The sequence below is a fragment of the Anarhichas minor genome, unplaced genomic scaffold, assembly GCF_050575085.1.
Source record: "Anarhichas minor isolate MPS153535 unplaced genomic scaffold, ASM5057508v1 ptg000027l, whole genome shotgun sequence".
NCBI classification, from domain to species: Eukaryota; Metazoa; Chordata; class Actinopteri; order Perciformes; family Anarhichadidae; genus Anarhichas; species Anarhichas minor.
The window spans coordinates 18,333,198-18,360,268 of NW_027466473.1; the positions used below are offsets into that span (position 1 = coordinate 18,333,198).

Here is a 27,071-nt window from a genome sequence, read left to right on the forward strand (position 1 = left end):
CAAAATAAAAGTCTTTACAATTGCCATTTGTGGTTAGCACATTGTAGACACATAATCAAACAGTGTAAGGTAATTATTCTATTCATCACCCCTCTCAAGATCACATTAAGGCATTATGAATGTGTTACTAGTCGTATCTAAAACAAAGCGGCAACACTTTGTCTACACAGTATCCCAACTGAGCACCCAAGTCCGACTTGTAGCATTGACAAAACTTCTCCTTTCCAAATCTATTCATATACAACATGAAAACAGATGAAAACAAAATATCAACAGAATCTAAATCCCCAAAATTTGAGAATGATGCAAGTACTGAGCACCCTGTAATAACGTCATGAAACCAATGTCTTGACTCTTCATTTTTTTTTTTTTTTTTCATCTTGCGTGTGACTGCACAAGGGTCAAAAAAGGCATAGAAAGCAAAGGATTGTGGGCCCCAAGATTTCAAAGGCTTAGACTATCCTCTGTCTCCTTGAACAAAATCAGTTTACGAGAGCCAGAGCACAGTCAGCATGGACAGCAGAAGAGCTGCCAGACTGTAGGTAACACATCGGCAACCAAGGGTAGCTGAGGTTATTGACCAACCACAGATGACAAATATAGTATTTCAATGTCCACAACAGAGGGTTTTTTTTGAGTGATAATCATAGCACAAGTGACAGGAAAAAAAAAGAATAATAAAAGCACAAACAGAGAGAAAAATTTGTGTGTATGGCAATGTCATGGTCCATAGGTGTCCAAGAAGATCACACATGAAGACAGGAAGAGGACACGGAGAAAAAAGGGAAGCAGGAGAGAAAGAGGGAGAGAGATAGAAAAATAAGGTCAGAAATACAGAAGTACAACTGAATTTAGGATTTTAAAAAAACGAAGTCTAAGTTAGAGGATCAAAGTAAAAAGAAGCCATAGCATGTTAGTAGCAAGGCAAATGACACATGGTTCATGGCATGCATGGGTGGAAGGCCACACAGATGGAGGTCATGGGGAATGACAACAGAAAGGAAGATGTTTCAAAGACAGTACAGTCCAACTTCTCTGCTTTAAGGTTCAGTCTCAACAAAAATAGTTTTTTTCATCAATCGTGGTGCAGATCAGCGGCAGAGTTTAGGATACGATAGATGACAACCTGAATGTGAGTAACACATCCACACGCCAGGCTGTTATCTGTCATTTGTAATGGCCAGTGGTGTAATGTAAAGTAAATGCAATTGTATGTTTATTCGCCACTAATCCAAAAACCTCATTGATTCACCCCTCGGGTCATTAATGAAGAAATTATCGACACAGTACGGCCTCTAGGTTTTTTTTGTGAGTGTGTGTCTTTGGAAGCATGAGCCAAAGGTTGGTGTATTGAATGACAAAAAAATTATAGGTTCAATATCCAATCAGCAGCCTGTGCAGTGATGCTGGGCTGAACTCACTGTGCAAAAGCAGCAGCGTTATATTGAGAAGAAATATAGTAATTATGAGATATGGATTTTACTCAGATCAATTGTTTTCTAAAACTGAAGCAGGGGACGCACACCTACGACTGACAAAATAACGGCACTATGTTCATACATTAGCTGCATTTTATATTCTGATTTACATTTTGCCACATTGCAGATACATTCATTCGAAACGTTTTCTCTTGATGCTGATGAAGTCTGGGCAGCATTATGTTTCCTTGAAAACACATTTGCTGTTGCAATTAGTGGTGAATGCTCAAGGAAACGATGCTTATGTTTACATGCACAACATATTCCGTTTTTTTGCCTTTATTCAGAAAAAGACAATATTCTTACTAAGCTGTTTACTTGCCAAATAAAAATGAGTATTTCACCAATATTCACATTAACATGCAGCCGTGCATGCATGCATAGTCCCGTGGATGCATTTAATTTGTGTGTCCACCCCGACAAGGGATCGTTATTTACTTTCCATTGGCATTGTTTCCAAGAAGCCGATACGTGATTTCAACTCATTAAGTGCCACCACCATGTAATGCGCAATAAGAAAGTCATATCACGTATTTCTGGGAGAACAGGCTGGTGTAAAAGTAGCTGTGTTTCTCCTTCAAACCAGAAATTTTGACTTTTCTTTTGGGGGATCCATCTCTGCAAACTGAAGGCTAGTTGGTTTGTTTTCAATGCATAGGAGGCCGGCATAAGCTCTTGTAAAAAAAAACAATTTAGACATATATTCCAAATTGTGTGTATACATGTCCACAGAACGCTCCTACAACACGAATAATATCAACATATCCCACATGTCTTAATGGGAAAATGCTACATTCGGAATATCCAAACAGAATATGCTGTTTACATGACCCGTATCAAATTTGAAATATTGCCATATTTGGAAAATTGTGGAATATTTGGAGTATTTTGTGCATTTAAACAGACAATATTGGAGAGGCAAGTCGTCTCGTAAAGGACAGACATATTACAGGTGGAACAAAAGAGCAGAGATCAGGTCAAAACTAAAAAAAGAGTTTTGTTACACAAATGTGGCAGCTCTTGAGTTTGATAAATGGGAAAACGTTATTTTGACACCTTTTTTGTTTTCGAGATTCTTCAGCGGTGCAAACACTAAGAGGTCTACTGTAGTAGAGTACATCACAAGACAGATGGCTGGCGTGGCAGAGTTCACAGTATAGGGCCACTTCTTCAGTTACCATTACACCACTGGCCATGGCAGGGAGAATGGCCCATGCAAAACCACACATCCAAAACAAAAGCTGGTTATGAAGGTCAAGTCTATGACATGGATGGAAGGGTGATCTCATGTTATCAAAACTGCAAAAGCGAATCGCCGTGATTTGTAGTTTCACTCCAATGTCAGCCTTAGCTGGGGAGATTTGGATGGATCAGTTGTAAACACACCTTTCCCTTCTGTGTCCATACTAGCAAATTTACTGTTTGTTTCGACACTTTTTTTGGCACAGGAATTATGATGATGTTTTATCTCTCCACAGCTGGGCAGCATTTTGCCTTCTATGACTCTGTGGCATGAAAATGCTGCTCAGCTGTATCTGCAGAGAACACAAATCACACAGGCCAAATTATGAAAATGTTTTCTTACGCAACAGATCATTTTGTCTAAAGAAGAATCAAATTAACACCGAGCTGTGCGTTCACTTTGGTCAATATGTGTTTGTGGCAGTTTGTGTTTGTGGCTGCTTTTTTGAGTATGTGTTTGAAAAAATGAAAACAGATTGAAACTCAACCTTGGATCAACCCGGCATTCGCAATTTGCGTCACAGTGCCAATTTAGCGCACAGAGCCAGTATATCTATTTTTTTTAAATTTCAAGCCAACATTACAAGGAACAGCTGTGAAAGCTGCTGAAATTAAATGCAGATGTTGTAGCTAAAAATAAACCTCAGCTATTTCCCCACTCGTCTTGAAGTGAAGGAAAAACAGCAGCAACTTGTAAGAAATACTAGACATCTCAAAACAACAACAAAATAAACATGAAATGAAAGTAATTACGGGAATTAAAGGGGGACTGACTTGGATGAAGCCCATGTGAACCTCTGTTGTGGTAGTATTATAATGATCCAAACCTCCCACTGCTATATGGCTGTTGCCCAGCAAGCGCATGAAAAAGAAAATATCTGGTTTCTTTTTGTGCCATGCACTGGCAGCCGTTGCCTTTAAGGGTCTCCAGTAAAGAACAGTCGAGATTAATCCAGTTGGAAGTGGCACCATGCAAAAGACTGTTAGGGCTGCATCCCCACTTAACTAGGCCACACACTGTATATTCAGGTCAGTCCTGAACCCATGAACTGTGAAACCCACTATACTTGGCAGTGGAAGAGAAAGATGGAGTCTTATGGACTGAATAAAAAGAAGAGAGAATGTGGAAAAATGATGAGGTGGGCAAAATGAAGAGATACGTGTTGAGGACAGTTTTCAGCTGTGGATTCGTTTTAGGATTTGGGGCCATCATTAGAATATTGACATGCTATTGTAAGTTTTACCAATACATTCTGACTCTTGACTCGTCAAATACAGAGGCTTGGTCAGTGGCCTCGCAATTGAAACTATGACGCTCTAAGTAGCCCTCTAGCGTCAGTTCTGGACGTGCCAGGGATGGCTGTCAATATATTCTTTGTTACGCGCATAGTGTCTTTTAAAAATGATCTTCCATTTTCACAGCAATTTAGGTTCAGGCAAGAAAACTACTTAGGGTCAGGAAAAGACTGCGTTTGAAGTTAACCGGACTGACTTACGACTCACCTGACTAGTGACTCACTTGAATGTCGATACTGACAACTCAAATGACTGACGACTGACGTGACAAACTAAGTCAACGATGACTTTTAGTTTCAGAGGGGACACGACCAGCGGTCTGCTGGCTGAAATTCCTGGGTGGGGGGGGGGGGGGGGGGAATAGTTTGACTGGCACATGTTGACCCTAAAGGGTTCAGTTACTGTAATCATACTTTACAAAGACACCCATGTGTTGGACACATAGATATTTATAGGTATTACCATTTATGAGACATTTTTAAATGTGTTTTTTTTTTTGTCTTTTCTAACATATTCAAGTCAAGGTTCCATCATGGTCTTTAAGTCGGTGCACTAAACTAACAATAATATATTGTATCTATTATGGGGCATTACTGAGCACGAGGGCATTCACAATGGTAAACATAATGCATTCACAATGGTAAACATAATACATTCACAATGGTAATCAATAATTATTAATTGTACTTTTTCATAAATGTTTCTCATCTCTCATAAATCTGACATGCGGGACACCAATTAGTTTGCTTGAAATCTAGTTTGTAATGTTGGTGTATTTTTTTTTTTTAGATCCCTGGATGCTCACTTGACAGTTGAAAGGGAAGAATAATTTGGGGAATCAAAATCTCTTTTGTGTGGTTGAGTAAAAAAATAGGCAAGAAAAACCCTCAAACTGAAGGGGGAGGATGTCAGAAAGACAGGACAGGGAGACAGAGAAAGAAAACCTGACAGGGTTCTTTTTTTCAGTAGAAGACAAACAGATGAGTTGTTTTATAGCACAGGTATAGTGCAATGGGGAGGCAGCCCAAGTTAAAATGTGCACCTTACACACAACAACAACAGAACAAAGGCTGACCGTGACCACATGGGTAGAGAAGTATTTGGTATTAACTGGACAAAATGCTCTGGGTCTGACTGATATCTGGTCCGACTTCATTGCTCACTGAACTTGAGCTGTAACGGCTACTTTACAGGAGCTACTGAAGACCAGGAGAGCAGAGCACCATGATGCTGAGCTTTATCTGTAGCAACAAAGCATCAAGGAGGAGAATATATATATATAGCGAATATATGCATCTGCTCTTCATATGGATTCAATAGTTACTCTTCTGCAGACTTGTCTCTGAAAGTGAGCACAATATTTTAAAATGCTAATCGGGTGCTCCGTGCATGAAAACACTTAGAAATGTACTTCTCCAAGAGGAAAGGATTAGGTGGAGGAGACATAGCTGGAAACAAGAGGCTTGGCATTTACAGTTTAAAGAAAGAGAGTACAGGCCGATGGTAAAAGGAATATAAACTTTGGATGACCCAGCTTCAAGTCATGACTCACGTATTTTTTACTTACAAGAAAGTTCGATTTTTCAGCAACTTTTGAGGCACACACATCGTACTACTCGATGACAACACACAGGTACATAGCTTTGTTGTCTGTGTGCATCTTTCTCTACATTCACTCGTCTTTAAGGAGAACTGAAAACCAGAGTCAAATTCCTTGCATGCTTAAACGTACTTGGCCCATAAATTTGATTCTGATTTCATTGTCTTTTCCATTGTTCTGTCATTTAGTTCACAAACAGCATTTTACACCTCTACAAAATACTACAGAGAAACTCTGTAATTGTTAAACTATTATAGAAGAATGCCAAATTGCTGTCTGCTTTATTGCACGGAAATAGAAATAAGAATTCTACAGTCCAATAAGCAACAACTCTCAGGCCAGCGTATTGTGTTGAAATAATGCCCCACTCTGCTCATTGGCCATGATGTAGCTATCATAATTAGTCTGCATTGAAACTCAGCCATTCCCAATGTTTAGTTTAGTTACCTGGACTTAATCTAACATTAATCTCAAACAAGGGTTTACTGTTGTAATTTTAACCATCAGTAAAACCTTTCATTTGATCATAAAGTCATATTGCTGGAATGAAAATCCTTTCAAGTTGGAGGAATATATTCTTCTCATTAATCACGACTGCAACACCCTGTATGCATTTCAGAGTTTGTGCTCATTTCACAGATTTTTGTGGGACTTTGTCTTTTCAAACCTACTGTATAGGCTGACATATTACATGTAACTTTGTATTGCTTTTAGCAAATAATATAATCCTCGACTTCTACTTTGTTTCAAACTGCACAGTAAAGTAAACAATGCATCCTCCATGCAACAGACGGAGACAGATGAGTCATGTCAGACCCTTACCAGCAAGCTAGCCAGCAAGCTAGCCAGCAAGCTTTGGATAAAGACCTGGTAAATAGTCAAGGATCCAATATAGCCTCTCTGGTCACGGTGGGAGCCTTGGTGCACTGTGGCTGCTGTGTGTGGATGCTTCGGGTGAGATGATGGGAACAGTACCTGGGATGGTAGTGGGGTCTGTAGCTGTTCTGAAGGAGATGACGCCAGGCTCCGACTTGCCCTGCTGATTCTCTGCCACCACGTGAACCTCATACTCTGTATTCCAGTCCAGGCCGCTCAGCATCACATACTCACTGTTGTGGGGAATGCGGATCTCTGGTTTCCAGTCGGATACGTGCTTCTGAGGAAAGGAATGCAGAGGAGACAAAAGTCAAAGCTGGGTAACCAACTGGGAGTGTGGTCATTCTATACAGACACAGAGGAAAAGGCTCATTTCAGATTATTTGGGAATTATCCCATTCTCTATTTGGCCAATGCGCATTGTTCTTCAATAAGCCCACAAACTACACAAGAGTTTACAGCACAGTTTTCAGTTCCACACAAAAAAAGTCATGTGAAAAGGAAAATAATGCAATTCACAATATCGAACTTGACAACAATCATATAGTTTCAATAAGAGTAAAAATGTGCTTCTGGCTAGAGATGGTTCAGTTTAACGTGCTAAAATCTGAATTAGTGAAGCGTCTTGGGGGCAACACACAACCCAGAGACGCCAACTCCTTCCTGAGAAGATGATTTAGGAGGGAATGAAGGTCTCCAGGCATTGAAGGACCGCTTCAACATTCTGATGAAAGGGTGCTTTAATGTGTCTGAGAGTTGTTGTCGGGTGTTATTTTTGGCAGAGGCTAGAAGTTTATTCCTGTTTCGGGAAACATTTCCAAACACTGTTCACTACCAATTTTCATGAAACCATTGAAAGAATTGGGAAAAACAATTTAAGCAGCAAAGTGGTACCAATATACCTCCTTGCTCAGGATACTCACAGCCTTGTATCTGACCAGGTAGTGTTTAATGGGGGAACCGCCATCGTCCTGCTTGATCCAGTTGACCTTAAGAGTATTACCCCTTTCTTGGACCTTGACTTCTAGTATGGGGGCACTGGGTTCCCCTACACAGGACAAACCAATGAACCATGATTAGTATACATATATATGGCTGTTGCATGCACACCATTCTTTGTAGTTCGCTACTGTGCTTCCAAACCGTCCTGCTATGTTCAAATGGGCAAGTGTCTTCAAGGTCAGCTAAACTAAAAACTTAAATTGATCACCAGTTCAACCTATACTGTTTTAAAATGCTTCAACGAGCATTGCATCCAGAGGAAGTTACAGATGTGGTGGTTGTAATCACAGTGTGATTGAGGATCAACGACCACAACACAACCAATCAAATCCCTGCAGATCATTGGCTCCAGTGCTCCATGCTGTCATATGTTCACCATATCCATTATCCATTGGTATTATCTCAACAGAACTGCGGCTACATCTGACTAGTTTATGTAAGAGAGTGGTCAAATTAAATGCAATGATGATCTTTGTCAAACAAACACTAGATGTAAAATTAGAAGCTTTTAGCTTTATGTTTACACAGCAGTTCCAAACAGCTAAAACGTTAGCATGGAGCATCACAGCCCATGTTCTACTAGGGACATATGAATGACTTTAGTGTCAATGTTCTCATCAGTTGGGTATTCTAACGCCCACATAGGATCTATGACTATGTTTTCCTGACAAGGACTTGAGTCTCGAGTCTTCTGTTTGTTCCCTGTTTCTTACCAAATGTCATTTTTGGTTTATTTTCACCACAACCACAATCATTCCCTAAACTTAAAGTACATATTTTAGCGCAGACCACAATCTGTCCTTAACTCGATCAAAAAGTGTTTGTGCCGAAACCAAACCAAACTTTACCAATGGCAGTGGCAGATCAGGAAACGATCATTTAATGCTGATTTAGAACAGTTTTGGAAGGCACTGATAACTGGAACTTGTTGGGACCAACATGAACTCACTTTTCAAGCATACAGTGAGGGAGTATTTGATTATCAAAGATATATTTTGAGTATCCTTTTGAGTATCCTTTTAACGGCAGCTTGAAGAGTCTGCAACCCAAGTGCCAGAATAAAACATTAGCATTGTACGTTTCTGCAAACCAGGGATACGTCGAATCTCAACATTTCTGAACAAAATATACGTTTCAAACCAACATTTCTGTTTCCGTTTTAACGCTTGTGGTTTCAAAACTGCATTCTAAATTATGTTTAGGTTTAGGCAACAGAACTAATTGGTTAGGTTTCGTAAAAGGTCATGTTTTGTGGTTAAACAAGTACGTCACTTTTGGTAACACACAGGGCACAAACACCGGTCTCCACTGGTGATAGTCCTGTGTTTGACCCGTCCTCTCCACATGGACTTCCGCGGACTTAGATTAGAACGTATTTGTGAGACGTCAAAAAAAACAAATGAAACCCGGGATAAAATATGTTCCCTTGAAACCTAATTGACAGTGCAGTTTTGTAATGTGGGAACTTGCTGGGGACAGAGGGCTGTGGCAAAGAGCTGTTGTTCTCCTTGAGGCTCCTCATTACCTTCTCTGCTCTCCTGAGTAATGACTGCTGGGTCACTGGATAATGAGCCTGTAGGCCTTGGTTACTCTATTACTTTTGATAATACATACATAGTCTTGTGCTAGGGAAGGCTGAGGTGTTTTCTGTGCATGGCCTTTACTCTCATGCCACTGTAAGGGAGGAGTCTAGCAAATCCAAACTCATTAATTATGTACACCGGCTACACACAGTTAGCCTTGGGATCATGTTATTAAACTGACTACTTGATGATGTGACAGCCTTTGCCCTGAGCTAACACACAAGCAGGTGGCAGAAAAAGAAAAAAAACTCCCATTGTATCTTATATAATCAAAGAAACGATGAAGATTTGAACGCATGCTTTAGTTGGGAGGTCAGGGAGGTAAGGATTGAAATAACATTGGCATACATTTCAAATTGACACAGAAAAAAAAAGAGCCAGTAATCATGTTTCCACACCCAATATTCAATATTTCAAACTCTTTGTGGTTGTAGTTAATTAAATGAATAATGCATGAAGGCACTCTTTCTTGTAAACATCAGAGCGCACTGGCTGAAAACAAGCATTCCACTAGACTGGGGTGAGCATGACAGATGCTGGAAGTGAATCAGACAGTGTTAGTTAGTGACAGCAGCATTTACATGGTGGCAGGTAGACATTTGGTACATTGAGCATTGTTATTCATAAGCATCACTCTTGGTTAGGTCTTTTTTTTTCTGAGGCTAAAACAGAGAAAGAGAGTGGTTAGGATGAGAAGCTTCTCCATGCAAGCTGGAAATCTTGGGTGCTGCTACACATACGGAGGGGAAACATGTGGAGCGCTGCCCAATGACCTCACACTGACACACATGTAGGAGGTGTGGTTCCACATGTACCCCGACCGAATAACCCCTCGTCCCCCAGCGTATACAATGAGGTGTTAAGTGGATAGAATTGAACAGGAGTTATTGAAAACATGCTGATGGGTACAGCAATTCTTCATTTTTCAATTGTGTGGGTTCATAGTTCCATCTGATATGACGTGTAATGCTCAGCCTATACTCACTATTATAAATTGAATGCTTCACTGTGCAGCTTGAACTTTAAAATAAAACCCATATGATGAATTATGCATATTGCTGGTATACAAGTGGTTAAAGCATCATATTTGTGTTTCATGTTTTTTTTTCTTTTTTCAGTGTTTTATGTATATGTTGAAGAAGACATGACACCAAAGACACAGCGACATGCAGACAGGACTGACTTTGTCTTTGGGAAACAGCAGAAGAAGAAGAAGGACGCAACAAGAAACTGTGAATAAACTTGCATGCAGCAGTAATGCAATGGGCCGCTGTCCAATCAGTGAAACCCTGTGAGCTACTGTATCATTTGAGGAAAAGTTGAGGATAGGAGGACTATGTTTAACAGTGCATGCGATGCAGATTTCAGTCAGGGGCGCTTTGTGAGGGTGCTCTTGTGATGTTTCAATGCCATTCAATATGCATTGGTGAATAACAAAAATAGACATTTTGATGAAACAAAAAAAGCTGATTGTCAAAATGAAATCTATGACTTTAAGAGGACATAGAAGCAAATTTACAGCTAAAATTAAAAAACAAACAAAGGCTATCAAAACCAACATATTGCTAAATCAATTTATAATCAAGTTTTTATATAAAAAATAACGACAAGAAAAAACACACCAGGGATTCACAAAATAAAAGTGTTTGGATTAAAATGTATCTAATAACCCCATTGTACCTAATTCTTTGTCCCATAACTAATCCTGACTAATATGTTGTTAAATGATCTTGTTAATTATCTTCCAGCTAGTCCAGTTCTTCATTCATAATCTTGGTTTTTAGTTTTCTTTGATAACTTTGATTATTGAATAAATGGAAAATAGGAGAAACATTTAATCCATCCTCATATGACTTGCACAGCGCTGTGGCTGATTGAGTCACGTTGAAACGGAACAACTCTGGAGAGCTCAAATCAGAGACCTCAGTTCCACCGGGTATTAACATGCAATCTGGATCTGGTTATCATTTCTGGATCAGGGCAAACACATGTGAAAGTGTTAACAATCGCATTAAGCTAGCTCAGTTAACCACAGAGAAGAGAATGTGGCCCTGGTGTGTATTTCTCCCATTATCATATTATATTGCCAATATACTATTAATTTTTCATAAGGCACTAAGAGGAGATGGTCTTGCATTGTTAATTAATGACTGTAATGGAGAATTGGCAAAAACATCATTGTTGGCTGGAAGGAAGAAAAGGTCCTAAGATGAGTGAGATGATGAAATAGTGCATATTTACTAAATGTTCACTACATATTTACAGAATTGGCTTTAAGATGGATGAAACATGGCCAAATAAAAGGTTTCACCTATGAATCTAATTTAACGAAATCATCTTATGATCTCAAACTAAACAAAATAAAAATTACCTTCTGTTGGCCAGCGAAGACGACATCATCAGCACCATGCAAGAGCCACATGACAAAGTCACATGATGTGCACGCACATGATTGTTTGATTGGACAATACAGGAGAAGGAGGGAGGGGGGAGAGGCGCGGGGCACATGGAAAACACAGACAACATTTGTGAAATGATGAAAACATGTCAACAGAATAAACAAATGAACAATAATGTTAAAGACAAAATGGCACAAAGGGAACACAAACAACCGAGAGAAAAACAATAATCGATAAATAGATTTTTTGAATACATGTACAAAAGTAAACATGTTGCTGAATATATGAAGTAATTCCAGACTTTTAGTTTTGGTTTTTGGAAACATGTTGAATACTAAATAAATGAAGAAAGAAATTAATTGATTTTGATTTTAAGATATAGATTTTAGATACAACCAAAACTGGACATCTAGAATTGCCTCATGCATTCACATAATCAACAGCTTTTCCTCGGACACATTTTTCTGTCATTCTAATGTTTTAGATAGCAACATTAATTCCAATCTGAATTTGAACTATGGTGCGCTCTAACACCAAGTGTGCCATTTTAGACAAATTAGAGGTATAAAAGAAAAACACAGCGGTTTGTTTGGTTTCCCAGGGACAAACTAGAACTCAGGGTCAAAAGAGGAAACTCTGCAGCTTTGAGAATACAAATCTTGGCAACTGAATATGATTCACAAAGCAGCAGACAACAGCATGAACACATGAAACATCAGGAGAAATAAGGTCTAAAAGCATTTGTGACATTTGCTTTGAGTGATGCACTTGCAGAAAACACACTATGAACAACTACATCCTAGCTGACTCTAAAGTAAAGCCACATGTTGTTAAAAGTGAGTTCAAAGGGAGAGATTTGGTTAGGAACACTGCAAGAACATACAATTCTCATACAGTACAGGATCTCATTTAAAAGGAGCGACAATAGACGTACAACAATTACCCCATTAACCTTGTACCAAACACACAAATCATGTATGTTTACATACTGTTGCTTCAGGAATTAAAGCAATAAGTAGTTTGATGGGTTAGTTGCTTGAAGGTGCAATCACTTATACTTTTACTGGCTCTTTGCACAAAATAATGACAGAATATCAGCAGTTTAGTTCCTGGTTGTGTTGTTCAGGGCACACTGAGCAACGCAGCAAGTAGAGGAAACTACCTCACATTACTGCCTGTCAAATGCACAAGACTAGTGTGAAGCACGCTGTCATGAAGGATAGATGATCTGGTACTGTGTCTGAGCTGAACGGACACAATGATACGAAATATAGACGAGCTCTCAAGGAAAGTCAACGTCTTGAGTGGTTTTGATAAGAATTGCAATATGTAGATGGAAGAGAGGCAGAAACAGGTTTGGTAGGTAGTAGGAAGTGGAGGAAAAAGCATTACTGCAGGGTGGTACCTCTCTTTGTTTTGTCTAATCAGGCATCAAGGAAGACTGTCAGAATGGCTTACCAATGAAACAATACATTTAGAAGAAACAACTAAATATATTGTTGATAATAGCCCATTTCTAAACCAATCAGTGCTTAACCAATTGGATGTTAAAAATGCTCATTTTGAAGATGTAAGACGTAGTAGGTGTTAGCATGGATCCTATCACTCACTGTTTATGCCTAAATGTCGTGTTTCCATGATTATGTTGTGTGATAGTTTTATGAGTCTTCAGTGTCAGCACAGAGTTCTGTAGACCAGGTCTACCAGGGTCTTCAAAGGTCAGGTTTACCAGGTCACAGCTGATTTACAGTAGTATAACCTTCTCTAAACCCACTGCACCAAAATCAGAGGAGTCTTAAGTACAGTATGTGCTGTGATTTGAGTCTTCATGTTAATGCATTCACAACACCATAGTCAGGCTGTTAGAAGGGCAACCGTCATGCCCTTGACAAATGTTAGTAAAATCATGATCTAGTGTTAACAAAGCTCATTTTGCTGTCGCTATACTCTACAGAGGGTGTACGAGCTCTCCTATCAGCCACACCGGAAAGAAATTAACATCTACACCAAGTGTAAGGCCAAGCAGGTAAGAGAGACAGAGGTGAAGAGAGAGAGACACACTGCACACCGCACGACTGGCATACTCACTAAGAGCCACACTGGTGGTGGCAATAGGGGGTGGTGTCTCTGATGAAACTGAAAGATGGTGAAAACATGGTGAGAAGAGCTGGAGCTCTCTTCAACAAGAGCAACTCCCTGCTGGGTTCACTTGTGTTTTTATACCGTCTTCGTGATTCAGTCCTGTGGAACAATGTCTCCTCTTGTTTTTCCGTACCTCTTAGCACATACACACTGGACCTACTTTAGTGAAACACTTAGGCTTGGATAACAGCAGACTATTTGCACGACAAATCTGGACCACACGTGAGCTACGAGCCGCTGGCTCAGGCGTCGCCATGTTGAGAGCCCACAGTGCCGGCTGCCCACTGCTCCTTAATATCACATCCTTAATATCTGTGAGTACAAAAGGGGAATCCTTAACATTTCTGGGCATTGAAGGCCTGAATATTCAAACCCTATTTACCCAGATGGGGCCATTTATGTGCGAGGTTGCCCTGCTTTTAATATCATTACCAGTAAATATTCTAATCTCACGTTGATTATCACAAGGCAGTACAACCGTTAATCCTCTTTGTGGTCTCTAAAGACAGTATACCTTCTTTAAAGGCCTGATATACAGTAACACCCATTGGCTAAACTGCTGCAGTGCACAAGTGCAATGCAATTTATACTATTGAGACACCAAGAGAAGGATGCTACGGGCAAGCAATACTAAAGAAGCAACGGTGGCACTACGGACGAGGGTACAAATAACACACTTGCTGCTGACTGCACTGTAAGTCATATCAATCGGTCACATTGGAAAACAAACCTGAGGCCATATTAGAGTAACGGAATGGACTGCCGTCTAGAAAATGAGTACAACAGGTCATGAAATGAGTACTGTTTTTCAAGTAAGGTGAAAAACATTTCAAGGTTTTAGGTGATGACTTCTGTGGAACTCTCAAACCTTCAATCAGAAAATCAATGTTCTAATAGAGTGCTGCAGGGATGACTGTATTTGTAGGCTAGCATCGCACTGGTTCCATCGAAAAAAAGCCAATAGCCATTGGATTTTGGATTATTGCAGAAAATAAGCTGTTATAATGACACATAATGATACTTACAGGTTTTGTTCAGCAAGATTATCTTCACAAAGGAACTCGCCCTTTTTTTTGATTATTGAATCATGAAAGAATACAGCAGTTAAAAATGATTTGTTGTATGTGAACAAACTACACCACTGTATACACAACAAGGCTGTAAAGGCAGACTCGTTGACGTGATGACGTTTCAGTCGACTCATTTAGCCACTTGTTCACAATCACCTTTTTTAAGACACAAAAGCTTCAAAATTCACGAGAGGGGTTTTTACTGATGTATTTTATGTCGTAGAACACGTTAAAAATCAACCAAGCGTGTGTTAACCGCAGACCTTATTTTAGGCTTAACAAACATCAACAAAACATTTCAAAAAAACATTGACTTTGAGACGATGGAACCTGAAGTGCAAAATGCTAACTCGTTTCCAGGTTTAAGGACATATTTCTGCAGCACTCTTTAGGGAATGGTCAAAGAAAAGCAAATAAATGCGGTGGAGATGGAAGTAAAGAGAAAAATAGACAAGACAGGGAGAAATTAAACTTACTTGTGAAAGAATACCCTGGGAAGTCCAGTGGAATACAGAACAGATGGGAAACCATGATGAGGAAACAACAAAACAAAAAGAAGAAACAAAAGACAATGAAATGAGAAACATGAACAATGAGAGAGGGCATCGCTGTCCTGCCACACCATTAACCCACCGCCACACTGGTACTGTGTCTTATTACACGCTTTGTCTCCAGCGAGTCTCACTTCTCTTTGTTCTGCAGCTAACTCTGGCTTTGATAATACTGCTACTGTATTACCCTCAACATTAGAAAATTGTCTTTTTAATGATTTCCCGCTCAGACGTGACCTTGGTCGCGTAGTAGCGTTTCAGCATTTTCTTAAAAGAACACTGGCTTTCTGGATGACAATCTCATGCTTCTCTGAAGTAAAAATAACACATTACATGACAACTTGCATGCAATTGAAACTGATTCCTCCATGTCTGTTATCATTTTATTTCTGTTAATGATGCACTGAATTAAGCTTGAGCTCATCATTTTATGTTATACATTAAAAAACAAACGTTCTAGTTAGACTGGTGTAAAATCAATAAATACATCAGACATTGAGTTTTGCTGGAACATCGTGAAGCAGGACAAAGCCTCTTTCTTTCAGGAATCAGGATGCCGAGGAGGGTTTTTTCTGCAGAGGCAGTAGGGTGATGAAGCACAGATGGAAGCATGGCATAGAGGCTGGTACAAACTAAAACAAAGATTTATTCATGAACCTGATTTGAAAAGCTGACTGAGAATTAGATCCGTTGTGCCTAACTGAGGCCTTGGTACACTCGCTCTGCGGTGGATAGAAGGAAATAAGGGTAATTCTGGTTTATTATGATTTGAGTCATTCATTCTATAAGAAATAATCGCATGAAACCAACAAAGTAAGTCGGGAACAGCGTCTGACACGGCAAGTATCACCCAATAATGTCCATGTAAACATCCATCATAGTTTACGGACAGACTTTCATGTATAGTTTTGAATCATTCATATTTCCTGCACAATGCGGGATTATTACTAACAAATAGAGTGGTTTAGATAATCTGGCTAAACTGTATTACAACCTTTCTGATTGCCTGACTGCTCCTGTTTCCGGACTTTATTGAATGTTGCTATGTCACAAATCTCAGAAATGACTTTGGTGAGAATAATGTTATTGTAACCAATAAAAAGGGCAATTGAAACTTCAAAACAAATAAGAGAAAGTTGTGATGAAGCAGAGTTTTCTCACTTCATCATCACCTGTTTGATTCTATGACATTGCCATACTGAGACAGTTTTTGGCCACATTGGATTTAATGAGTGTGGCTATAAGGCAGTACAATTATTAAGAGTGATGGCTCACAACTGTCCAAGAACTAATACCTTTGTCTATGCAATCATGTGGTATCATGTTACTTACTGGATAAACGTAAACCTTAGAGATGACTCTTCTCTTCTGTACAGCATTGACGCTGTCAGCCTAGAGCCAATTGTGGACCTCTATTGGGCCTAATTTATCCTTCAATGAGAAAGCATTATGTGACATGCTGCTGCACATAAATAAACACGTAATTGTCACATTTGATGTCAAGCCGGCACGTTCTGATTGACGACAGGTGTTGCGCACCTGCTCTTTGCTGTAAGGTTGCAGATGATGCCATATGCCTAACACAGCTGTGATTTGACGCCAGATTATTCACCAAGAAAAATTGAAATGGTGAGAACACAGAGGGTGGCAGCAATCTTCCCTCATCTGTCTGACAAGTAGCTATTCTCCTTGTATCTCCCTTGATCTGTCAAGGTGACTTCATTCTCCTTTCTCCCAAACACAGACGGACAGAAAATTTCCTCCACTTCCGACATTTCATCGTGTGCTGCCATTTCCTCCACGAAATATAAAGAACCTTCAGCAGGGCTTGACCCCTGGCAGCTATATTAACAATGTGTGCAGTTACTGAATTATAAATACAGAAACTGACACTTCTTCACATGGCGGTATAAATCAGCTATAGAAATGCACAAGTACCTTCCAGAAAGCTTTCACTGAATCACCTGAGTTGTGGGCTAAAAAGGCAGAGCTCTGTGGAATGGAAGGCGGCACGTTGAGCCTTAAACGTTGCAAACAGTCATTAGGAAAGAGGCACATAATACTGTCCAGTGATGAAGGACACGGGCAGTACTTACGGACTGGCTCAGTCTTGAAAGTGCTGGGCAGGCTGCTCTCGCCTTCGCCCTTGCCGTTGATGGCCGACATCTTGACCTCGTAGGTGGTCTCTGGCTTCAGGCCAACGATGGTGATCGCGGTCATGTCTGTGGGAGGTGAGGTAGCGTTATTCCAGGCAGGTATAGAGGGGACAGAGAATGAACAAGGAATAAAGGCAAAATATATGCCGTCAAGGAGATTATGTTTGCAGTTTGGTTTGTCATAAGGATGACTTATTTTTCACTTGTGTTAACATTGAGAGATTGGGCCTATTTTCTCGGCAGAAGTCTGAGCTCTCCGAGTGCCCGTCTAAATCTTCATGCGCTAATGAATAGGCTAAATTAGAACTCAGTTATTCATGCGAAATGTCTTTTGTGAAAAACTAGTACGAGCTTCTTTGTCCAAAAAATGCAAACATAGATCTTATTAGGCATTCAACCCAAACATCTGATGCAGTCATTTTGTTTCTAACAATCTGCACAATTTCAGTTTTCACTAAATAAAAACACTACACAACTTGGTTAGAACCACCCAATAAACTCACAGATGTCACTGATTGAAAACGTGCATGTAATGGTCACCAGTGAGCACATGGGGCGGAGAAGACCAGCATCATGAAGAGCAAATGCCCAAAAAAAGGACAAGTTGCTGTAATTACAGTGAGGTTTTGGTTTACGATCACTGGCATATTTAATAGGATAATACGATTAAAGATAAATTGCAAAACAAATTGTGCAACGTGTAGTACAGAGAGAACGCTATTAGGCAAGCCTGCTGCTGTAATCTATAAATGTAATTTCAATGGGTGAAGGGAATTAACTAATCATACGGCAATAAAGCATTTTGATAGCTTCAAATATAACATGTAGTTTTTGAATAATTACTTTAAGTGTGCACTTGTGTTGTAAAACATTTCATTAGAGAGACACTGTTATTACCATATTAGCAAGGCACTGTAGAGATTTCAATCAGGATAACGCAGACACACACACGTGTTTCCTGACTTTTGACATAAAGACCGACTTGACTGATATGTCCCTGTGTATCACAAAGAATAGGCGACTGATTGGGGAAACTGTATGAATATAGCAAAAAATACAGACACCAGACATCCAGGTTAGTCCGGGATTAAATAATGAATCATTTTATACTTGTTTTCATTGAGAGCAAAGACGTTTATCATGTTCTGTCTGATTCATTATCACCTAACCCAATAAAAAATAAATAAACAATGCACCACACGCCCGAATTCAACACTAATTTGTCTTTGCGTCAATCAATCAACGTGCAAGTACGCTAATGGTTAGCTGTCAGGCTGAAGAGTTAGCCGGTCTTTTTCTTAAGGCGATGCACCTAATGGTGCTTGCATAGGCGCATACATGTGCGCGTGCATGAACGCACGGTACACTTAAGGGTTCTGGCTAGGGGGTATGAAAATATGTTCAGCCTGATAAAAAGCACGAGGCCAAATGAATCCATGGCTGGGTTTTTAGCACCTGCAGTATCAGTAAAACTGATGTCACTGCAGAAGCCCTTTATGATCAGTTGAGATTCCCTGTCGGCCCACAGTAATTTACCCATGATTACCACATGCTGGTTTCCTCTGCTTCTCTAAAAGGTTATCTCCACAAATCATAACAATCGTTACAAATTCGACTGACTCCGGTGTGTGTTAATCATTGTGTTGCTACAGTGCATGCTTACTGCGGCATCAATGACTGTGTATTGATGTCAGAGAAATCAATCTTTTAAAAGTTATTATGGAAGCATATAGGCTCTATGATTATGGCTGCGATATGTAACTAGATTCACAATGCCCTGGCCTATTTCTAACCTCAACAGATTATTTGTCCAGGCTTTGAGAAATCAGTCTCTGAAATATCTTGTCACCACCCAAACAAACTGGAGTTGAATGTCATTTGGTTTGGGATGCTCACAGCATTGGAAAATTACATTTAAAAAAAGTTCAACAGGAATGTTTCAAAGGTTCTGTGGACCTTGTCTAGAGTATTAGTGAAGACAAGTAAACCAACACTGAGCAAATAATGATGTTCTCCAACAATGCATTTGTGCCAAGCAGCACTTTGTTGCTGTTCGTATCTGTAATCTTGGAGACAAGGGTCATATACTGTGAGCAATCCTAGGAACTACAGCAAGCTTTTTTAGGAAATTATTTTGCCAGTTAAAATATTTAATTGATGAAAGATTTAGATTTTCAGAAACAGATGAATGGGCTTGGGTCCGAGTGCCACAGAATAAGTTTAACAGGTTTACAGGGTTCAGTATAAAGCAAAGCAGCTTTGACGTGTAGCTTCATGTATGTGCCCACTGCAGGTGTAGATATTTATATATGGACCCACAGTGATGGGTGGGGTATCTATATGTGGCAGTACTGCATTCAAACATGTGATGGCAGCCCTGGTTCACAATATTGTGAGAGACACTTTTAACTCAAACTCAATGATTCATCTTTAATCAATGACAAATCACTTACGTCTTCCCTGGCATGTTGTATCTCAAATTACTTAGCCTTTAGCATTCCTGACTTTACATATTAATGCTACAAATATACTATAAATAACATATGTAGGGATGTACATTGCAACAGGCATGGTTCATTCAGTGCATGCGTGTTTTGGAAAGGCTTTTCATTTATAAGTTGTGGGGTAACTGATGTTGTTGAATGAGATATTCTCGGTAACATTTACAGTTGGCGTGTGGTTGCATGTGTTTTGTTTTGTGCAAACGCTTGCACGACAGGCGGCTCTTGGGCATTGAGTTGACAGCGGAGCATGTCAGCCACTGACTGATACGTCCCATGTGGCAGACAGGACGAGAACCATCCAGATCTGTAAGAGCCTCAAAACCCGCAGTGGGACGGGGGTATTATCTGGGGCCTGTCAGTGTCTGAGCTGACTGACATTTAGGCTACACTGTGTTCCACCGCTCCTCCTGACATCAGCTACTGTCACGTTGACATTAACTGTTGTTGCTATCCAAAACGTTTTCGGTAGTTTTGGCCCAGATTTCCCTTCTTAGATGTATTTTGAAAGAAATAGACCCGCAAATAATTGTTAATGAATGGATAGAGTAAAGTGTGAGTGTTCCAGAAATGTAAGAACCATATTAATGGAGAAAATGTACTGATGAAAAAAGCTAACTTTCATGGATATTGTCAGTTGTATTGGTTTTCTTTTACTTATTTCCATTTGGGATATACATTATGTTTTGGCACTACAGTTCCAATTGTGCTTATGAACTGAAAACAGGGAGAGTAGCTGCTGTTGCTGCTGGTACACCGGAGCCCTGTTTGTTTATTATTTCTTTCAAACTGAAGTTTGATAATATAATATATAACTATTATATTTTCGCGAAAGCTCCACCATGAAAAGTAAATTCAGTAAAATTTCAGTTTCTCTTTGCACTGTAACAATTACAATAAGTGGGTTACCTAAACAGTTAAAATGTTATAATAAAAGGCGAGATTTGAAGGTCAATTGGCTCCTGTTTCGTTTGGGTGCCGAGGATTGAAATAGCTTCAGGGGGTAGTGATGCAGGTGATGCGTCCCAAGAGACCGCAGAAAACACTGCACCTGAAGAGAGAATTTTATAACATCCATTGCATCCAATTTGCTTGATTGAAAGTATTCTTTTAAGGCTTTCATGGTAAATGTGTGTAAGTGGTGGTGTAACACTGAATCACATTGAGCAGAAATATCCATCACGGCAAGTGGTTTTGATCAATTGTCAGTGAAAAAATATGCTTAAAAAAAGCCCAACACAAGACTTCTTTGAAATCATTTGTGTGAATGGTTTGCATAGATTTTTGACAGGAGACGGTTGACTCACCATCACTGGCATAGTGCTCTTTGCCGGTCCAATCCTGGCCAGGCAAACGCCATTCCACTCTGTACTTGATAATGGGAACTCCCCCCATGGAGTCAGGCTCTTCAAACTTCACCACTGCTGTGCTGGAGAAAGGTTCCACTTGTTCGATTTCTGGCGATGATGGCACCTCTGCAATAGAGTGCAAAAAAAAAGCCTTTTGAAAAACTCATATTAAAAGTTTGCAGTGCTGCAAAGATTCCCATGAAAGAAATAAAATTCACAAAAGGCGTGTACCTCACAGTATATACACGGTATAACATGTTTATAGATTCCCATGAGAAACAACTTGGCACTGAAAATATTGCCATTATATAATGTTATGTAATGCAAATTGCATTTTTAACATATTATGATAAGCTAGTTATTGAAAGCTAATACTGTATATGTGCATCTGGTTTGTTGTATGAGATACAATGTAGGGTTGCAGGACTGTATATGTGTGTCTTACCAAGCTATCTATGTGCATGGGCAGAGAGAGAATTAGATTTGAATGCATCAGAGGAGCTGATGTGGTCACCTCAGATTGATACCGGGCACTGCAACACCTACTGATAATGTCCTGCTCTAAATCAGCCCCTTTGACACTTGTGGTGCTGGCATGCCTCTGGTGCCCCAAAGTCTCTGGTCACCAAAGTACTGCAGATCTGTTGGACATGCCTGAATGAGCCTGCAGCGACAGCTTTACCTCCAGCCTGAGTCACACTTTGATTTATGAAGATAGGGCAAAGTGTCACCGAGATGGAGCACCGTACTCGATTCAGTCGTCCTCTGTAGACACAATATGTAATGCTGTCTTTTTTATCTTTCAGGGGAAGGGCCTAATGGCGGTAATCAGTATGCCAGGTGGGTGTTAATTCCATCCATTCAATTTGGGTCTTTTTACAATTACTGCTCATAAAATTTGATACAGTTAATTTTTTTTTTTTTCTTTTTTTTTTAACCGAGTGACTCCCTGACCTTTGCTCTGGTGCATCGATAAAGCTAAAACTTACACTTCTGCATGAGAAAATGTATCTTATGGACGGATTACCAAGACATTTACTAATCACATCCAGGCTGCCTTTAGGAAGAACCCTTTTTCATTTTACTGACGCCGTGACCTTTCGTCTAGCGACACCATCAACTTTACACTTTTTTGCTCTGTCATATTGTTCGATGTTATGAACGACTTTCTTCTGAAACCACTGCTCAGTGCTGGTAAAACAAAGCAACACTGGATGTTATTCTCAGGCCGTGGTGACATTTATCTTTTCAATGCGACTTTTGCCATCAGATCATGCCAGGACGCATTAACTGTCAAGTCTGTGCGCTCCAAGGTCGGATCCGATCAGCCAGACCGCATGCCAAGGTGGCCTGGCTCGCAATGAGTTCTAATCTCAGTGAGGTCTGGACAGCATGTGGGCACAACTTGGACAATTTATCAGACGTGGGTCTTGCATCATCTTCCCCCACATGCAGAGTTCCTCTCCTGAGTTAGAGCAAAGGGAAGCACAGCTGAGACCCGCTGTTAGAGTCATGTTAAGTGACTGCTGTTGAAAACCCAACAATTCCTAATTTTACCGCTTAAACAACAAAATAACAGACAAAGTTTATTGTGAAGAATTTACAGGAACATACGTTTATCAGCGAATGAGCGGAGCTTAGCGGCGATTATTCAATGAAGCAAGTCTACTAAAGCAGCGAAATGAACAGGGGACTTCCATTGTCAAGAATTTATAGGAAATGTAATTAGTTTATCCACCGTTTTACAGCCGCTCCTTTGACCATGAAATACATCCCATCCCTATCCAATCAGGCAGATCTTACTGAAGTGTCAAATATGGACACACGGCTGAGTTCTGTTCTGGCGCATCAACTTATCATCAACCATTTATGCAAGTCTGCAAACTTCCAAGAGCTACTCACTACCATCATGCAAACAGACACACAACTGGAAATGCTCCTTCTATAAGGATAAATCCACTGGATCGTTGCTGGATTGTTTACCATCAGCATGTAATGCAGAAACAGTTTAATTACCCTTGAAATTGAAATTGCTTTGTTCAGTGAAGCTCTTTGCCTCGTGCTACTTGTCTGATTTTGACATTTCAATGTTGAAAATAAGGTGTGAAGATGCATTTGAGTTGGGTTCCTTTTGGAACACTCTTAGTTCAGTGACAGTTGGAGGGAGTCCCTTTCGGCATATAATGAGTTATGCAGCGAGAAATCACCTCAAAGGGCCTACAGTATATCACACAGTGGCAGCAGAGGTTGTTAGCACACTTAACTCGACCACTCTGTATTTAGACACGGTCCTGAGTGACCCGCCTCCTTCAACGGGTCCAAAACAAATTGTATACCAAATAAAGCTAACACAAATGATTTGCAGTGCAAATAAAGTATCACTTAAAGGACACATCCAGTCATTAGAATTTTGCTCGTTACCTGCTTCACAATTCTGTGCATATTCCTGTTTTACTGTTTCTTGTCTTTGTTTTTTTTTTAGCGCCACAGGTGCTATCACATTATTTCTAGGCTGTAAAGTCATCAAACCACTAATACTTCTCACTTACCCCCATTTGGGATTTTAAATTATTTACATTTTTCTTAAAACTGTTTGATCAAAAAAACAAAACAAAACAAACACACAACACACTTTAACTTAATTGCAATGCCAAACCTGCTTGGATCAGAATGAACTCCTTGGACTCAGAGCCCATCACATTGGTTGCTGTGCAGTTGTAGCTCCCAAAGTCATTCTGAGAATCGGGGGTAATCTGAGAAACAGAAAAGAAGAGGAAAACACTGAGAGGTCATGCGGCCAGGCACTGCAGGCGGACAAGAATAAAATACTTCTGGGAACGGAGTAGACCTGTGAAGAACTTGAACGTGTACCTTTGAGGATTTAATCGTTAGTTATCGGTTTTGTGTCATGTAGCAGTTTAGTCATTGCTGAATGAGAATGATTCATTTGGAAAATGGTCACGATGCAGATGCTCAGATATCCAGTGTAGGAACAAATCATCCCGCACGGGTTCATTAGCACATAGCGCTCCGTACTCAGTATCTTTCTCTCAAACTACTTATTAGCTATTCATGTGAAAGATGGCATGCCCTGTCAATATTCTCTATATGTTCTATCAACCCTTTTGCTTTTATATGTCAGTAACGTGCAGCAGACCTCCAGGTAGCTGATGGTTGGTGTGTTGTAGATCTTCATGTTGGTGGTGTTGGAAGAGGGCAGCTGGAGGCCGTCTCTAAACCAAACCACCGAGGCTCCGGGGTAAGCCTCCACCTCACAGCTGATGTTCGCCGCGTTCCCCTCCCACGTGTACACTGTCACTGGACCCAGGATTTTTGGAGCATCTGCAGCAACACACAGGGGGAGAGAAGATGGAAAACATCACAACAGGCATGTTTGGAACATTTTACTGATACTCCTTCATTAACCGCTGGGAAAAATCCAAGGGTTTATCTTTTTCAAACAATGATAAATACTGGATGTGAGAAGGTAGGCTTGTGCAATGGATCTGAATCATCAAAACATTTGTATATTTTCTCGTTTTTCAAGGTCTATGAGAGATTTCGATTTGGAGGAACCATAGCCCCAGGAGAATTCAACTGAACTTACACTAGGCAACAAATAGATGCAATGTTGACTGGAAATGCTTCTTCTAAATATGAATCTAAAGTGAAGAAAGTAAATACCAATGTTGCACAGTACATCCAGGCATGGCTATAGATCATTAGACAAAGCATTAGCACCGTTTCTGGTGAACCAGGCAAGTACAATTAGCCTGGTAAAAGAGAACATACTCGTGCCAGTAGTGCTTCAATGAAAGAGAACAAATTAAGAGAAAGTTAACTAATCTTGCACACATTTATGAGAAAATGGATGTTAAGATGCATGTTTACCTTTTTGTCTTTAACCGCCTGATAATCTCTAACAGCGGAACGAGTTCTTTATCCCTTAGTAGCTAACCACAAGACTTTCAGAATCTCAGAATTGCTAGTCCACTCACACTACAAGCCATTTGAGAGTGAGAGCACTAACGCTTAAACTAACTCCAGAAGAGTGTGTGAAAACGTGGAGCGAGGAAATGTTGATTGATTCTACACCCTTTTTCCACAAGCATACGTATTATCATCAAACCTGTCAAATATCTGTTTGAAAAATCCACAGGACTGATCGGAATCTGGGAAAGGCCACACAGAGTCTTCTATTGCAGCATCAAGGAATTGTGGGATGGCAATATTGCCTCCATTCCCCGAGTCTCCTCTTCTCGGCATTTCCAGCTGATGTTATCATGGCTTACCAGAGAGACATTTCATTTAGAAATCTTTGCAATCAAAAAAAGACGCTTAAAACACACTCCCGGGGGCAGCTGGAGCAATCACAACAATGCTGATAGAACCTGGACTCTTAATGGCAAACAAATGCTCAGTATAGCATAATGGCTGTATTTGTCTTACACCTGTACATTCAAGACAAGGTCTTTTATGGTACCCATTTCAGGTTTAAAGACAACCTATGAGGGGTTTCAAAAACATTAAATAGACACTTTTTGTTGCCAATTTTACTTGTGACAAAAAGTTTGTTTTGTTGCGAGATGAACCAGCTCAGCAATTACAAAAACTCCAACGCCTCACAGGGCTGATTATTACACAGTGAGTCACCCGATCATGAGTTAGCGAGCGAGCCTGGACTCAACAGAAATAACTGTGCTGGACCCTGCCACTTCTGACTGCTATAAACAATTTTAGGTTTTGATGAAGATTAGATCCTTCCTCCCTGTAACACCTCTATATTTGATACCTGCAGGGATACCAATAACACTGCTACCATTCATGCTATGGTCTAAGCCCCATTTAGAAGCCCACTTTGATGTGCTCATTGAATTGAATTGATACCATATGGTCAGAGCTCTTAACCCGGAGCCTTATTCATCAGCATCGTAAGAGGCCATAACAGGAGATGGTGATGTTTTTCCTGCAGTGTTTCCTCTTATATCCTGCTCACATCACTGATTAGTGCTTCTGAATGCGGTGAAGTATGCTTTGCTTCCTGCGTGCTATGAAATGCAGTGGCCGCTGACACTGCCGGGGCTTTATTTCTGACCCTGGATCCTTGAAAACTCTGCAGTGTGCTGCCGCTGGAATTGATGGACGAGGCTGAGTCAATAAACGCTCCATCTCCTGCAGCCCTGATTAGACTCTCACTCTTTCGCTGCTTTGGGCTCTCGTTGACTCACTGCAGTGCCTGTGACCTGCCTGTTTGATTTCCATAGCTTCCTAGCCTGGTATAGGTGAGACTATTGATACGTTTGCAAATAAGCATGTAGGTCACCTACAGCTAGGGTTCTAATGATATACTGGTATACCGGCGGGTTTTAACATTGACGGTTATCATACCGTGTGGATGTTGTTATCTACAGTAGTAAAAACAAAAATAACATGAGTGTGTGCGAGAGATAAAGGTGAAGAAAGGATTAGCCTGGCTGCGTTGTTTGGCACCAACAATATACTGTATGTTAATTGTTAATATTCATAGCATATTATTTTAAACGCTCATAGCTGATGCTATTTTTCATGTAGTAGTTATTTACCATGCTACAGTGCTGATAACATTAACTTAACATGTTTTTTTCTCAATCCGTTAGGGATCATTGTAACTGAGAATAATATGAAGAAGTATAAGAACAAGAACAAGAAGCAGCAGAAGAAGAAGAAACCCTGATATTTTCTGATGGTAATCATACCATGAAACTCATATACTAAAATTATAATATAAATATATATTGTATTATACAGTCTATACAGTTTTAATACAGGTTAGATATAACTACTATT

General features: G+C 40.0%; 1 protein-coding gene across 1 annotated transcript in view; it reads right to left on the minus strand.

The window, feature by feature from the left end:
* Positions 1-27,071, minus strand: part of ncam1a (neural cell adhesion molecule 1a) — a 71,308-nt gene that overhangs the window by 18,763 nt on the left and 25,474 nt on the right. The window contains exons 11-19 of the mRNA XM_076101487.1: positions 24,403-24,587; positions 23,902-23,998; positions 21,204-21,371; positions 17,336-17,461; positions 15,165-15,179; positions 13,565-13,612; positions 13,236-13,238; positions 7,416-7,540; positions 6,592-6,772 (exon numbers count right to left, since the gene is read on the minus strand). Of these exons, the coding sequence (XP_075957602.1) occupies positions 6,592-6,772; positions 7,416-7,540; positions 13,236-13,238; positions 13,565-13,612; positions 15,165-15,179; positions 17,336-17,461; positions 21,204-21,371; positions 23,902-23,998; positions 24,403-24,587 (948 nt within the window). The remainder of the gene's footprint in view (positions 1-6,591; positions 6,773-7,415; positions 7,541-13,235; positions 13,239-13,564; positions 13,613-15,164; positions 15,180-17,335; positions 17,462-21,203; positions 21,372-23,901; positions 23,999-24,402; positions 24,588-27,071) is intronic.